The 15787-nt window shown below is 39.9% G+C and overlaps 1 protein-coding gene across 2 annotated transcripts; it reads right to left on the reverse strand.

Moving 5' to 3' along the window:
- Nucleotides 1–1959: 1959 nt before the first annotated feature.
- On the reverse strand, nt 1960–15752 carry PARP9 (poly(ADP-ribose) polymerase family member 9). 2 transcript variants are annotated; one of them, XM_032215747.1, is made up of 11 exons: nt 14898–15752; nt 13187–13378; nt 11824–11860; nt 10204–11021; nt 9590–9820; nt 9280–9498; nt 7416–7491; nt 5917–6276; nt 5039–5184; nt 3565–3739; nt 1960–2539 (listed from the first exon to the last, which is right to left on the reverse strand). In XM_032215747.1, the coding sequence occupies exons 4-11, from the start codon at nt 11005–11007 to the stop codon at nt 2211–2213; spliced, it is 2340 nt and encodes a 779-aa protein (XP_032071638.1). In that variant the 5' UTR covers nt 11008–11021; nt 11824–11860; nt 13187–13378; nt 14898–15752; the 3' UTR covers nt 1960–2210. The 2 variants fall into 2 exon arrangements, with proteins under 2 accessions (XP_032071638.1, XP_032071629.1); XM_032215738.1 differs by having other exon boundaries at nt 13071–13378.
- Between the last annotated feature and the right edge of the window lie 35 nt (nt 15753–15787).

A 15787-nucleotide genomic window follows, 5' to 3' on the forward strand; every position in this document is an offset into this window, starting at 1 on the left:
CGGAGATCAACAGGTAGCCAGCGCAGCTCACAGAGGATCGGTGTTATGTGGGCGAACCGTGGTGCGCCCACGATCACTCGCGCGGCCGCATTCTGGACTAGCTGAAGTCGCCGGATGCTCTTCAAGGGCAGCCCCATGTAGAGCACATTGCAGTATTCCAGCTTAGAGATCACAAGGGCTCGAGTGACTGTTGTGAGGGCCTCCCGAGCCAGGTAGGGCCGCAACTGGCGTACCAGGCGAACCTGGGCAAATGCCCCCCTGGTCACAGCTGACAAATGATGGTCAAAAGTCAGCTGTGGGTCCAGGAGGATACTTCAATCTTAAATATTTGTGCTATTTACATATATGTTAAGTGTAATTGGAGGTGCAAAATGTATGCTGCACACTTATGCTATATGAATTGAATGGATGAATGAATGATCTAGTTCTGTGATGGCAAACTCATGGCATGTGTGCCAGAGGTGGCACGCAGAGCCCCCTCTGCTGGCATGTGCGCCCAGATCATATCTCCGTGGCGTTTCTTTCATCAGCTTCTGTTCCTCTGCAGACAACAGAACAGCTCACAGAAGAAAAGTATCTTACCTTTTGCTGCGCTGCGGATGTTGGGATGCCCCACCTCCCACCGGCCAGCTGGTCTTCAGGTCTCTGCTGCACATGCACTCATGCATGCGTGTGCACATCCATGCACACACTCCTTTTAGTTTGGGCATGCGCATGTGCTCAGTTTGGCTACTCAGTGTCCAAAAGGTTCGCCATCACTGATTTAGTTTAGAATGTTAAACTCCCTAGGTATTGTAAAATTTAACATTCATTTATTGGCATTTAATTCAATAAGCTACCTAAAAAACACGAGTCCTTTTTATTCCTGACTGACTAGCATTCATTAACTGAATGTTTCACTCCTCTCCACAAATCTGCTCTAAAAAGTTAAAACCTCCCGAAAACATGGGAATGCTGAGAAGAAGCAAAGTCCCATTATACAATTGTAGGTTATTTCACCCTGTACTAATTGTACCTTTATATAAATATAAAATTACTTGGAATTCTGGTTTAGAATTTCTGAATTTATAAGAGATTTATTTTAGGAAATCGTCTAGAGAAAAGCTATATTCTGCAAAACATTTGTGTTTAAGAAAGGTGTGTGTGTGTGTGTGTGTTTAGCGAGTTTAGTGGCTCATGGGGGCTGGGTTGGAATGATGAAAGAGACTAGAATATGGTAAGCATTAGAGGACAGATCTCGAAGTGGGTGGAAGCAAGCAGTTTATAATACTTATCTTAGGATTTTCCCTTACTATCTTTGGACTATGAGCAAGCAAGAGTCAAACTTATACATCTGCTTAATATAAATTGTCAAAAGGATGCTTGTAATATCACTCAGCTTCCCAAGACAGCAGGAGATGAACTCTGACACCAACTTCTTACACTGTGAGGAAAATCAGTTTTTAAATGAGTACAATTGTTTATTAGACAAGTTGAGACATCAGGCATGTGGCCTTGCAACTTAGTATATGCTAAATTTTATTCGAACAGTCCAAAACAACCCCTGAATCTTAAGATGCAAATGCTTTTTCTAAGACCACTGTCCTTTGTAGATAACAAAAGGGTAGAAAGTAACCTGAGATCTACTAGGCACCATATTTTTTGGAGTATAAAATGCACATTTTTCCCCCAATAAAGGGTGAAAATCTGAGTGCATCATATACACTGAATACAGCATTTTTGGCCTCCCGAAACCCTGCCTTTGCAAAAATGGCTGTGCATAGCCTTTAGTAGGCTTCCAGAGTGCTTCTGGGGGCTAGGGTGAGCAAAAATGAGTGAAAAATGGACCAGTTTTTGCTCATTCCTCCCCCCCCACCGCCCGCCCTCACTCTACAAGCCTCCTAAAGGCTATGCATGCTCTTTTTTTTTTTTACTAACAGGCCCGTTTTTGTGAAAAAAAACCTTCCCCCCCCCCCACTGTTCAGATGGCTTAAAATTAATACTTTAATATAAGGACTTGTGGTTGCAGCAGTTCTGCTTTAAATAGAAACGGCATGGTTTTAACTATCTTTTTTTGAAATAACATTAAAGAATAAGGAGACTTCAAGAATGTAATGTTGCAGGGATTTCTTTTTTCATTGCATTACAGAACTGCCATATGTTTATTACCTAATCTAACACAGAACTACGATAGTGTTCGTGTTTTAATTAGCATTAAGGCTTCAGATATTCTAGGATGACGGTTCCAAATTTGCCTTCTGATCAGGGCTCCAAAGCAGAGAACATGTCAATAAGTACAGTGGTAGAGCTTGTTCCTTATTAAAAATGACAAAAATTTCAGGGTTATGAATATCATCAACCACACTATCGTAGAGTTTCATACTGCTTGTGTTAATTAATGGTGGCGCTACGTAACTCCGATTGCCCCTTGTGTACGACCCTGTTACAACTTCTGCTTCAAACACACAGATCAAATGGTCCATTTCACATTTTTCTCTGGTATCTGCTATAAGTTTCCGGGGGTTCTTTTTAAAATATATGCCAGTTCCATATTTCTGATCTGAAAAACAATACAAAATGCAGACTGTTTTACTATATTTTTTCTTATAGCAATATAAATGAGTAGCTGACTGCAGTAACTTTCGTCTTTCAACCATATACTAGGTAAAATCATGACGACTAATTTGACTGCAGTAAACAACTTACGAACCATGCTGAAAATAACCACTAAAATAATCACACACAACGATTAGAACTAGAGTAATTAAAGCTGCAAGGGGACGCAGTGGCTCAGTGGCTAAGACACTGAGCTTGTCGATCAGAAAGTTCAGCAGTTCGAATCCCTAGTGCCGCGTAACGGAGTGAGCTCCCGTTACTTGTCCCACTTCTGCCAATCTAGCAGTTCAAAAGCATGTACAAATACAAGTAGAAAAATAGCTTTGGTAACAGCGTTTTGTGCATCTTCGGCATTTAGTCATGCCAGCCACATGACCACGGAGCTGTCTTTGGACAGCGCTGGCTCTTCGGCTTTGAAACGGAGATGAGCACCGCCCCCTAGAGTTGGGAATGACTAGCACATGTGTGAGGGGAACCTTTACCTTTATCTTAATTAAAGCTGAGGTTGGAGAGGTGGGCCCCATTAATTCTCAGGCTAGGAGGGGAGGTATTATGTAATTGTATTTTGGTTTACCACAGTCAACAAACAAGCTAATCTGTTAATTCAAATGGGCAAGAGGTAGAAGCCTAGAGTTTATATATTCTGGGAGATAGATATATGGTCTGCAGTGGGGAATCAGCTATTATGTTTGAGGCTGAATTCTTGGTTCCCCTCTCTAATCTTTCTGGGAACCTTTTACACTAGAATTCCTGAGAAGTGTATTAGTTTGGGTTCCTTACACTTAAGAATTAAAATCCCAGTCTTGTTTCCCACCAGTATAGAAATTAAAAATTAAATACCAGTTGTAAAATATTAACCTTTAAGACTTGTTATTTCAAAGATATTCAATTTGCACATGAATAGAGCATTTAACATGTTGAAAAATATTCTAGGTTTCCTACAGCATTACTGTAACGTATGTGGTTTACCTTGTGATGAGGAGTAAGTTTTCTGAAATCCAGTTTTGCATACCAGGCTACAATACTGAGCTGGGACATGATGGTACAATCTATGACATACAGGCATTCCAGTATTTCTTCCTTCTATTTTCCTTTTTACCCTTTGGAAAGCAGATTCTAAAAGAGGGTTATGTATTTTCTCTATCTGTAATAAACAGTAAGGATGTGCCCTGTTTATTACCAGTAGCATAATTACTATGAGTGTAATTCACCTGCCAACCAGCAGAAACTGCCTATTCCAGCAAAACTTTCCTCCCATATACTGACTGGTATGTGTCTCCAGGATTCTGGAGTAAATCCAGGTATTTGAATCAAAGAAACATCTCATTCCAGGATTATCTGTTTTCTGTACAAATGAATCAATGTTCAATCAACATTTTGTTCCAGAATATGGATTTGTTTTGTGTAAAATGTTAAGCGTCTCTATTTTTCCATTCATAATAGGAATTAGGTCATTGTTTGTTAGTTGTTATCCTTTTCCAGATTTGTCATAACTATTAGGTTTATTTAGATACATATTTTGGAATTCTGTAGCCTCTTCTGAAAACTAGCTTGAGCTCATGATTTATAGGAGATTGACATCATCTTATGATTTCCTCTGAATGATACATTTTCTATTCCTTCCAAGGCTGGTGTTTGATTAAACACACACACACACACACACACACACTACAGTTGCATCAGGTTTACAATTAGTTTCCAAGTTTCCATGAGGAGGGAATCCTCAGTTTATAAGATGCTCCTGATAATGGAAGGGAGAAGAAAGCAAGTTATGCTAACTCCTACAGACCAATATGATTCCATAAAAGCTCTGGGACCCCTCCAGAGCTGTATGGAAGATCAGGTTTGGGGCTGCAAGATGGGAAATCAACAAGCCAGATGAATTAACTTTAAATTCCTCAGATGGATTAAATAATTTTTTTCCCCTTCGTGGAAGGCTAACCCGAGATCCAAAGCTGACATTGTTAGCATTGAACAGTCAGCTGCTTCAAAGAAAGGGAGAAGTGGCAACCAGTTGATGTCCAGTTTAACTTGCAGTTTGGGTTATCCAGAGAATTTGTATCTATGAAACCCTGTCAATCATTAGATTGATTTCAATCTTGTTTATGTTTTGGCTAATTTGATACATCTATAACGCAACACAATCATCTCCTAGCATCAGATGTGGTATTCAGCAGGTTCTGACCAGTTCTGAAGTATCAGCAGTGGAAATTTTGAGTAGTTTGGAGAACCGGTAAATACCACCTCTGACTAGACCACCACCCCCCGCCCGCATCTATTCTCTGCCTCTTGAGTCCCAGCTGATTGGGAGGGAATGGAGATTTTACAGTATCCTTCCCCTGCCATGCCCACCAAGCCACGCCACACCCACAAGCCAAGCCCTCAGAACCGGTAGTAAAAAAAATTGAATCCCACCATTGCCTAGCATTATTTTGTCATTCACCTTTAGAACCTGGAGGCCAGCTTTTTCAAGCTGTTTTTCTTTGTCCTTAAATTCTTGAAGGTAAGATTCTATTGGAGTGATTTGATATAAGCATCTGTTTGCTGTCTCCAGATCACCTTCCTGATGAAGATGGCTCTCCAAAGATCCTGAATGCAAATAATACACTGCTTAATAAAAATTTAACCAAGATTTAAACCAAGATAAAAATTTAACCAAGATTTAAACCAGACTGAAAATAAACTGAAAACTTGAAAGGAATGGGATGATTAATTCCATTTGTTCTATAAAAGGGGAAAAATAGAATAATGCTCTGCTATAATGTGCTCTAAAAATTTTGTGCTAACATAAAAAGATAATAAAAATACATTTTAATAAATAAATAAATAAATAAATAAATAAACCAAACCTAACACCAACAGCAACTGTAGGGATTAAGAGAATAAAAATTGAGAGTATATGTACATCCCCCACCCTATATGCACATTCAAACAAGAAAACCATTTTAAACACTTCTATTTGGTATTTCTGACTAGGGATATTTCTAAGATGAAATAAGGAAAAAATAGTTAATTTCTATTACTTTCTACATTAGAAGATAAAGTCATGATATACAATTTAAAGCTGCAATTATGTCTGTGCAATTTTGTCAACTGTTGCTCTTTTTAGCATGCATTAGGCAATTCAGAGTGAGATGCTAAAACAAAACTCCTTTTAAGTTCAATGAAGAGTACATAAATTTCTAAAACTGCTGTTTCTAAAGACTGGAAGCCTGCCTTTAAAAAGTTAATTAAACCAAGATTTTTCAGTGAATTATTCAATCGTTAAAGGTGAGATTAATATTGGTTATCGATGGAGTATACTTATACAACTCTACGTACCGTCTATCTTAAGAGGTTCTTGCTTGGCTGTAGACTGCAGCATGAATTCAATTGCAAAGACTGCATCAATCACAGCTCGGGGAGACCCTTCAATTTCTAGGGCTGTCCCTGCTCCACTTACACTCTCCAGGATGGTAATGCCAAAATGCTGCTGGAGATGAGACAGTTCAAGAGGCTGGACACTGCGCAGGTTTAAAATGTTATGGTTTCTTATAACAATCCGTCCAGTTTCCTCAACCAATATGATATCTCTGAGCCACTGTCCTGCTTTCTCCAAAATATCATGGCTGCGTCCTATCAGTTCCACAAAAGGACCATTTCTTTCAAAACCTGAATTGGCTTGGACATCAGTTTGCAGCTCTGCTTAAAAGAAAGAAAGAAAGATTTGCACTGCTGAATGATTGTATTCAAACAGATGCAATTCAGGGGGGAAATTATGCTGGTAGGTGACATGAAAGGCTGGTTAGGAATAAGACTAGAGTGTTCCAAAAAAGTGATGACCATCTAGAGAATCAAAAAGGAATCAGAATGACCAGAACATTGAGATAATTTGGTCATAAAGAGAGAATGATTAAGGATCAAATTGCAAAACAGATGTAGGGAGGAAAAAGGAGGAAAATGAAACCTTTAGAATAGATAAAATAGATGAAAAGGTTTAAAGAACAGGCAGTATATGAAGTGGTGTGTCATTATAATTTTGAGATGTTTAATATGGTTCTGGAAAACTGGTAGTGGACATTTTGAGTAGTTCAGAAAACCAATAAATACCACCTCTGACTGGCCCCCCATCTATTCTCTGCCTCCCAAGTCACAGCTGATCAGGAGAGAAAAGAGATTTTACAATATCTTTCCCATGCCATGCCCACCAAGCCACACCCACAGAACCAGTAGTAAAAAAAAAAATCCCACCACTGGTTTATTCAAATATTGTATAATTTCTGCAATTTTTAAAGGCATGCTTACCCAGGAACTTTTACTGGAAAAAATCTTGCTTTTTAGACAAGATTATGAAAGATTAAGAATTGAGAGTTTTTAAGGTTTTCCAGCTTTTAAAATCTAGAGGAAATCCCCCCTCTCTGAAATGCTTCCTCCACCTATCTTGACTAATTTCCCCTGGCCCTACTTTTATCTCACCCACCTTTCAGCTTCTCCTTCTATGGCTGGATTCTCACAGCACACCAATCCACAACTTCTTAAAACCATTGGTTGCTGACTAAGCTACAGTTAGCGGGGTTCACATTCCATATTAAACCAAAACCCAGCGTTTACAAGCACAGGATCACCACCATAGTCCAAAATAATGACATTGATGATGAGTAAATGGGATATACTAAACCATGAATCACTGTCAATAAAATTGTTCAGTTCAAAGTTGTTGGGCTCCCCGCTTTTAATGTTTCAATCATTGGACAGGGTCTTGACAAAGAATCTATTTCAGGTCATTGAACTTAATTAAACCAAGAATTCCCATAAATTTTAAGCTTCCAATTTATTTTTACCCATTCTGTCAATATTGCTGCAATCCATCTTTTCTTCTAGTTTGTTCTTCACTGACATAAGCTTGGCACAGAAAGCCTTTAAAAAGGGGGAAATAATGATTAATAAGCATAATATGATTACTAGTTTGGATTTTTTTTCTTTCTTTTTTGCTCATATAACATTACGGACATTACAGCAAATTACAGACGATTCTCAAGAAGATTGTGGATTCTGTTAAAGTGTTAAGGAAAGATGGAAGCAGTATAAAGAATAAAATAAATTTGGATATAGAACTTCTCACAACGTCTATACTTTTTAGTGCTTTCTTCGTATTTGAGCTACAAATTTATGACCTAACTTTGAAGGGAAAGAAAACAAAGATCCTCCATTCAAAAATCAGAAAATAGTTATTACACCATAACCTAATTATCCTTTCTTTAAGTTCAAGGTTTCCTCATAGATTTGACCTCTGAAATATTAATCTTCTTTATTAACCCATCTTAACATAGTTAATGTTTTCCTAATCTGGCTGAAAATGGTGCATATGGCTAAAGAGTAGAGACAGAATAATCAGTTGGGTTGCTAGACAAGCATAAATTCCAAGGTTTCCAGACAAACATTGGGCTGCCCTTTGTCTGGGATTATATGAGGATTCCTATCCTGAACAGGGAGCTGGACATCCAAGGTATTTTCTAAGCTTCTATGATATTCATAGGATTTAAGTGTCTTAAAAAATTCCTACAAAGGACAAGATATTAGCAGATATCAATATTTGCACCACCTCAGCTCTTTGATATATACCAAAGAGCAGAGGTGGCGCAGTTGTTAGAGTGCAGTTGTCAGCCTCTGCTTTGCTATCGCTTCGGTTGCCATGAAACGGGGAGGGAGGGCATGGTATTTGGGAGGGGTTACTCATTGTGCTGGAGGAAGGTTCTGGAGTTTACTGGCTGATTGGACTACGCATGCGTGGGTGTTCCCGCCAGGACTAACGGCACCGACATTCCATCTTCGTGATGCCTTTTGAAGTTATCTCACACCTGACACTTGGAAGAATTATGATTGGACTGGAACTGTGATGCCAAGGGGTGGGGAATGGGCTATTCTATATATCAATCGCTTTCGCGCCTAAATAATCAGACTTCGCTTCGCTATGCCTTTAATCATTCTTAATTAGTAAAAGTACACTTGATTTCCACACATGGAGTCTCGTGGTCTTTCTTTCCTAATTAATTAATGGAGAGGTGTTGACAGCAGTACTGCAGGCTACTTCAGCTGACTGCTAGCTGCAATTTGGCAGTTCAAATCTCACCGGCTCAAGGTTGACTCAGCCTTCCTTCTTCTGAGATGGGTAAAAAGAGGACCCAGATTGTTGGAGGCAATATGCTGACTCTGTACCACTTAGAGAGGGCTGTAAAAGCACTATGAAGCGGTATATAAGTCTAAGTGCTATTGCTATTGCTATTTTCAAAGGCTATGCAAATAGCACTAGCGCTTAGACATATATCCAGAGTGCTTTACAGACTCTCTAAGCAATTTACAGAGTTAGCCTACAATCTGGTCCTCAATTTACAAACCCAAGAAGGATGGAAGGCTGAGTCAAACTGACAGTGTGAATCGAACTGCTGGCAGCCGGCAGTCAGTAGAAGTAGCCTGCAGTACTGCATTCTAACCACTGCATCACTATGACTCATTAAATAATCATCAAATAATGCCACTAACTACATTTTCTAGAGCATTGAAAAGCAACTCTCCATCTCATAATAGTTTCACTCATAATAATGCAAGGAGAGTAACTTGAGTCTCACGGGTAATACTGACTGCATAATACCATACGCTTTCCTTAGGCCCCTGTAATCCACTTGCAAGGAATATTCAATAGCTTACTTCATAAACATCACTGTTGTCCAATGATATCACAATGTAGACATCCAGCTTCTTCCCAGTTTGTTCCACTGCAAAGTGCATGATTTCTTCCACCATAATTTCGGCCACCTCATTACTTGGCAAATGTAAATCTTTAATTCCAAGAGGAGGAAAAGCAATGGACGACAACTGCTGTTCCCCAGTCTTGGAAAGCCCTTTAGAAATGGCTGTTTTTAATACCTGCCAGAAAGAAATTCAATTATACATAAGCTGATTTTCTCCAAAATTCATACAAACGAAAAGCTGTAAAGCGAATAGGAAATAACATCACCTCTTGCCTGCTGCCTTCAATGTAAGATGGCCAAACCACATGGAGCACATGTTCACAATCGAGATTGAATCCTTTCGTGTATATGAAATTGGGTCTCTCTGATGGAAGTTTCTGTAACTCAGAGAGAAATTGTTCCTGCATAGCTGGACCTGCCTTTTCCAAAATTGCTCTTGAAACCAGTCCTTGAAAAAGACCATCTTGCACAGTCACAGAATTAATAATTATAGCAGCCTGGAAGAGAGCAATGTAAAATGTGAAACTTTTCATATAATGTTTATACAGACAAGAAATTCTATACTGTTCCATTAGCGGCAAGGAATCTTAATAATCTCCCTGTTTTCATAAGGACAGGACATATATCTACAAGAAAGGTTCAGGGATGTCTAGCAATAATTTGAGGCATGCACAGAGGGAATCTCAGGATATATTCAAACAGAATATACTGTTGAATAAATAGCAATCAATTTAACATTGGATGTGGCCCATGTATCTTCCACGTTATATAATTTTCAATAGAGTTACAACATATCAAATAGTTTTCTGCATTGGAATTAAAAAAAGATTCTTGGCATGCCATTACATCTACTAGAAACATTATAATGCACAATATTTACTTGCTGTGCTTCTATATCCCCTTTTTTGATCTGTAGGCAGAGTTCATTGACTGTGACAGAATCAGTAATACTCGACTGAGGCACAATATCATTAATCCCGATCAGGTCTTCGCAAGCCCTTTTCATGACATCAGCTGTGGTCTCATCAATGTTTACAAGGTGGATTTCTTGCAAGTAGCCAAATAATGGAGCAAGTTGAACAAAGTTCCTGATTGTCTTTACGATCACTTGAGCGCACCAATCCTGAGGAAAATTGAAGATCCCTGAACTCAGCGCAGGAATGGCCACAGACTTGATATTGTTTTCTGGAGCATTCACATATTTCAGAACATTTATTATGGCAGCTTCCAACTTGAGGCAACATTCCTCCTTCTGATCTTCTGACCACCTTGGACCCACCGCATGGATAACCTGCTTACAGGGCAATCTTCCTCCGCTGGTGACCACAATCTGGCCAGCACTGAGTGGACCATTCTTTTCAATAAAAAGTTTGCACTGCTCTTCAATTTCTGGCCCACCGGCTTTCAGGAGAGCAAATGCCAGACCTCCAAAATGGTGCAGGTATTCATTGGCTGCATTCACCAAAGCATCAGCCTCGTGTCTGGTGAGATCATCTACCCAAACGGAAACTTCCACTCCTTCCTTCAGGCTTTTCCTATATATTTCCATGGGATTCCTTATGCTCTTAAGGACACAGATACAGCCAAACTTCTTCTGAAGCAGGCTGCACAAGTAATTCTCCCTCCTCTTGAGAACTGCATAAATGCTGTTACTGATGGGAATCAATATCATTTCCTCATCCATCGGGATCCTAATTTCTAGGGAGATAAATGGAAATTAACCTTTGGCGGGTTGTGGATGTATGTACATAGATTCCCACTGTTCATTTTTGAAGATTTTCCTCCCTTCTTGGCCCAGGAAAGAAAACTACTTGCCAGTATATCATTTCTGCAGAATGCAATCTTTCCCTAACATAAATTACGTAGTGATCTTGTGACATTAAGCATTCCCATTTGTTTGCTATTGATACAAAGGAAGTCAGCTGAATGCCAGCAATGGAATTTGCACCTGGAATGAGAAGGGATGTTTGTAATGCCAAAAGCAGATGGATACTCTCTTCATATCTCATAAACAGGGAGCTGCTTAGCCCTCAAATCAATAGAGTGTCAAAAAGAGGATCAAAAATATCAAGGAGAATCAACCTTAATGTACTTGCTGATAAAATGGGGAGCTAGGTACAGATATTTTAGATTGCAAATATTCTATAACCGATTCCCTTTTTCCTCACAACACTATTGTTGTGCCTGTTGACATTTTCTGAGATCCTAGCTTTCTTGATTACAGAGATTGAGACACCCTAACAAAATGGTACAAAACTGCTTAACAGCTATATTAGCATTACATCACATGTAAATTAGAAATCTAGAAGAAAAGCAATTATGGATACATTTGGGGCTCTGCTTATATTTGGCAGTACATGCATGATGTTGTACATACAACTTGATGATGCAGGATGGAAATTTTTAGTATGAGAATCTTTAGTACATAAACCCTGAGAGAAATTATAAGGAACCTCAGTGGAAATTTATGACTAAAGGAAACAAAGACTACTGTATTTACCTGCATTGGCCTTTTTAGTAGTCTCAGAACTGGAAGTCTGTGAAAATAATAGCAGAGCAATAAGAATAGACTTTCCTAACAACTAAACTACAGCCATTGACGTTAATGTTTATGAATGTGATCCTTATTTGCAAATGCCCAGTTTAATAATTTCTCTTCTGAAACACTAAAAGGAGACAAAGATTTTAATCCATTATGCTGTACAAACCATAAGCTAAATTAACATATTTATTTATAAGTAACCCTTATTGAAATTAATGAGATTTATTTTCTTAATGTACACAGGGTGATTCTCTCTCTCTCCGTTCTTTCTTTTTCTTTCTTTCTTTCTTTCTTTCTTTCTTTCTTTCTTTCTTTCTTTCTTTCTTTCTGTCTGTCTGTCTGTCTGTCTGTCTGTCTGTCTGTCTTTCTTTCTTTTTCTTTCCCACCTAGTGTTACTTTGTTGAGATGGGTAGCCACATAATTTTGATAAAGTAAGTTAGCAATACATTTTATATCTATCTATCTATCTATCTATCTATCTATCTATCTATCTATCTATCTATCTATCTTCATTTCTATCATATACCAGTATAAAATACAATCAGAAAAAATTACACTCATTTCAATAACACTGAAATTTGCAAGAGATAAAAAAATAACTAAACGTTAGGTGGGAGAGAGGGAGAGAATGAGAATGTCTTTTGAAAGAGAAACATGTTTCTTTAAGCAATTTGGCAACATTGTGAGAGGATCCTCCATCTTTGCTCCCAGTCCCCCAGTGGCTATAGTCCTGAAGAGGTAATTGAGCCTGAAGAGGTTATTACAACTCAATCATGGAGAAGCAATAGGAAGAAGAAAATTCTTCAAATTGCTTCTCTATGACTGAGTTTTCATAACCTCTTCAGGACTTAGAAACTCCTCCATCCATCCACATGTATCAGCTTATAGTTTTACCACCAGATCTTTCAGAGATAACACTAATATTTATGCTAGTTACTATAGGTAGCTGGATACGGCAGTGATCACAAATGCCAATAAACCTCAATTTTTCTGGTTGGATATTTAATTCCAAGGAGAAATCTAATGTGAATGTATAATTGGGCTTTCTTAGTGGGGAAAAATTATTTTGCAACACCTTAACACCGATTGGTCCTTTCACACCGATTTTGCTTAAGCTTCCCCTGCCTTTTCCCAAGTCTACTGTATGTCCACTGGCTCTTCTTCCATCATGGGCTGGGAAAGCTCTGTTCTTTCTATTCACTTACTAGTAATTTCATCATGTTCCCCATTTTGATCCTGTTCTTCCTGGTGGCCTCTTAGTTGTCCTTATTTTCTTCTTCCATTTCCCCAAGTTGAGAGCTATGAACTGCCTTCAACTCACCAGCCACCTCCCTTAGAATCTTTTGGCCCAGTTACCATGGAGATCCCTGCCAGAAACTCCATGCCATTGTCAAGTTGCTTCTTAGCACTAATTCAGGGGTGAAGAAATGCTGGGCCAGTTTCCACCAGGTCATTGGTCGAAGATAAGGGGCATTGCAATCCAACAAATTCTGGACAATTGAAGATCTCCAATCTGGCAGAAAAAAAATATTAGGAATATTAGTCTGTCAATTCTCTTAATCTCTATATACAGGAAGTCCTTAACTTACAAGAGTTCATTTAATGACCGTTTGGAGTTACAATGGCACTGAAAATAATGACATGACCATTTTTCACACTTATGACCGTTGCAGCATCCACATGTTTATGTGATTTGAATTCAGATGCTTCGCAACTGGTTTACAGTTATGAAAGTTGCAGTGTCCCCGGGTCATGTGATCAAATTTTGCCATCTTCTGACAAGCAAGGTCAATGGGGAAGTCAGATTCACAGAACAACTGTGTGTGTAATTTAACAACTGCAGTGATTCACTTAACAAATGTGGCAAGCAAAGTCGTAAAATGCAGCAACATTCACTAAATAAATTTCTCATTTAGCAACATATATTCTTGCCTCCATTGTGGTCATAAGCCGAGGATTACCTGTATTTTAATTAATACATTCTTAGTCTTGCCTTAACCATGAAAGCCAGCTCAGTGACCTTGGACAATTCATTCCAAGAGAACTCCTCAGCAAGTCCCAGTTTCTAACCTGAAGCTTTAACCACTACACTAAAGTGGCTCTAAGGCCAAGATTATTACGTCCTCATATTGTGTTTCGCTCATCTGATGCAAAAGAACAGGTAGTGCTCAACCTACAAAATTGAGCCCCAAATTTGTTGCTAAGTGAGAAATCTGTTAAGTTAGCTTTGCTGCATTTTATAATTTTTCTTGCCACGTTTGTTAAATGAATCACTGCAGTTGTTAAATTACTCACACAGTTGTTCTGTGAATCTGGCTTCCCCACTGACTTTGCTCATCAGAAGGTTGCAAAAGGTGATCACATGACCCTGGGACACTGCAACTGGTCATAAATGTGAATCAGTTGTCAAACAACCATGGTAATGCTGCAATGGACCTAAGTGTGAAAAACAGTCATAAGTCACTTTTTTTCAATGCCGTTGTATCTTTGAAAAGTTACTAAGCGAACTGTTGCAAGTTAAGGACTACCTGTTATAGCAGTATCCATCCAAAATGGGCAAAATGAGAAGTATAGAATTAACCAGCGGTGGGATTCTACGGATTGGGGCCGGATCGGGTGAACTGGTTGCTCTGAAGATCAGCTGTGAGCAAACCAGTTTGCTCCAACCTTCAGGTGGGCCCACCCTCCTGCCCCCAGGCCAGTGGTGGGTTCCGGATCCTGTTGCAACCGGTACGGTGCAACAGGGCCCGGCGTCCACATGAAAGTGTGCAGTGTGCGCATGCATCCTTACCTCTTGCGACGCTTCCATGAGCCTCTGCGACGCTCCAGCTGCTCGGCGGAGCATTGCGCAGGCACCGTGCGCTCCGTGCGCATGTGTGGAAGCGCTGAAGAGCTCACATACAGGTAAGGAGCTCGGGTGGGCCCTCCGGAGCACCATACTGGAACGGTATCCGGTGCTTCGGGTAGGCACCGGTACACCCGTACCGGGGCATACCGCCTGCAACCCACCACTACCCTGAGGCTATACTCACCTATATTTCCTTGGTTTTTAGCCTGATAGGTGCAGCAGAGTGGATTGCTGTGCCTCAGCTGTTATCCTGTGGACTGTGCACGCACTCAGCGAACCGGTTGTTCAACGGTAGGATCCCACCCCTGGAAATAATCATCCTTAGATAGGACACCCCACTTAAAAAGCCAGAGTGTTGAAAAGAAAATCCATCTGGTTCAACTCCAAGCTGGGAGAAAGATGCTGGAAATAACATGGAGACTGGTTGGAAAGAATGATTCTGTTTATTGATGAACAGAACCACAACACGTAGTTCTGGGACAGCTGACCAAATGGTTGAATGAATGGGTCGATCTTCGCATCGCATTTGGCATCTTATGCTAAATGGTGGATTAACCCTATTATATCCTAAAAGATCATGATTCATCTCCTGTCTTTCTTAACTCCCATCACCCTGGAGCTGAAGATGTTTTCCTGAAGAACAGATTGGGTGGGATTTGTTAATGGGCCCCAAATCTCCATTTCTAAAGATTTCTGCTGGAAGCTATTTCGCTATGCAAGAAATTGGGGTTGGAGGCTGTTTCTTCATTTCTCCTTTGGGGAAATATAATGTTCCGCCTCTTAATAGTCCCCAAAATATTTCATTCTTGGGGGGGGGGGGATTTTTTAGGCACAGAGGGCCTAAAAAAAAGGAACGCGTGTCACTCTTCGTGGAGGAGCGGAGCGATCTGAAAGAGAACTGAAACGAAGGAGAAAGGTTCGCTCGCTCCCGGCTTCTTTGCAGCCCTCTTTTGAGAAATCATCCGCGGAAAACCCCCGACTGGAAGCATCGCCCTTTTGCCCCAGCTGGCTGCTGCTCTCTCGCTCTGACAGGCGCAGAAGGCCGGAGCCGCAGCCTGACGCTGGATTACGTTG

This window comes from Thamnophis elegans, chromosome 1 (genome assembly GCF_009769535.1).
Source record: "Thamnophis elegans isolate rThaEle1 chromosome 1, rThaEle1.pri, whole genome shotgun sequence".
In the NCBI taxonomy this organism is placed as follows: Eukaryota; Metazoa; Chordata; class Lepidosauria; order Squamata; family Colubridae; genus Thamnophis; species Thamnophis elegans.

Bases quoted from the DNA above. Each gene is read 5' to 3' on its own strand.
- PARP9 (XM_032215738.1), bottom strand. From the start codon at position 13,094: ATGGGGAACATGATGAAATTACTA. The intron at 11,022-11,823 runs GTAAATACAGTA...TTATCTCCCTAG, and splicing joins TACTAAAAAGGCCAATGCAG to AAATTAGGATCCCGATGGAT. The intron at 2,540-3,564 runs GTAAACCACATA...ATTGTTTTTCAG, and splicing joins AACTTACTCCTCATCACAAG to ATCAGAAATATGGAACTGGC.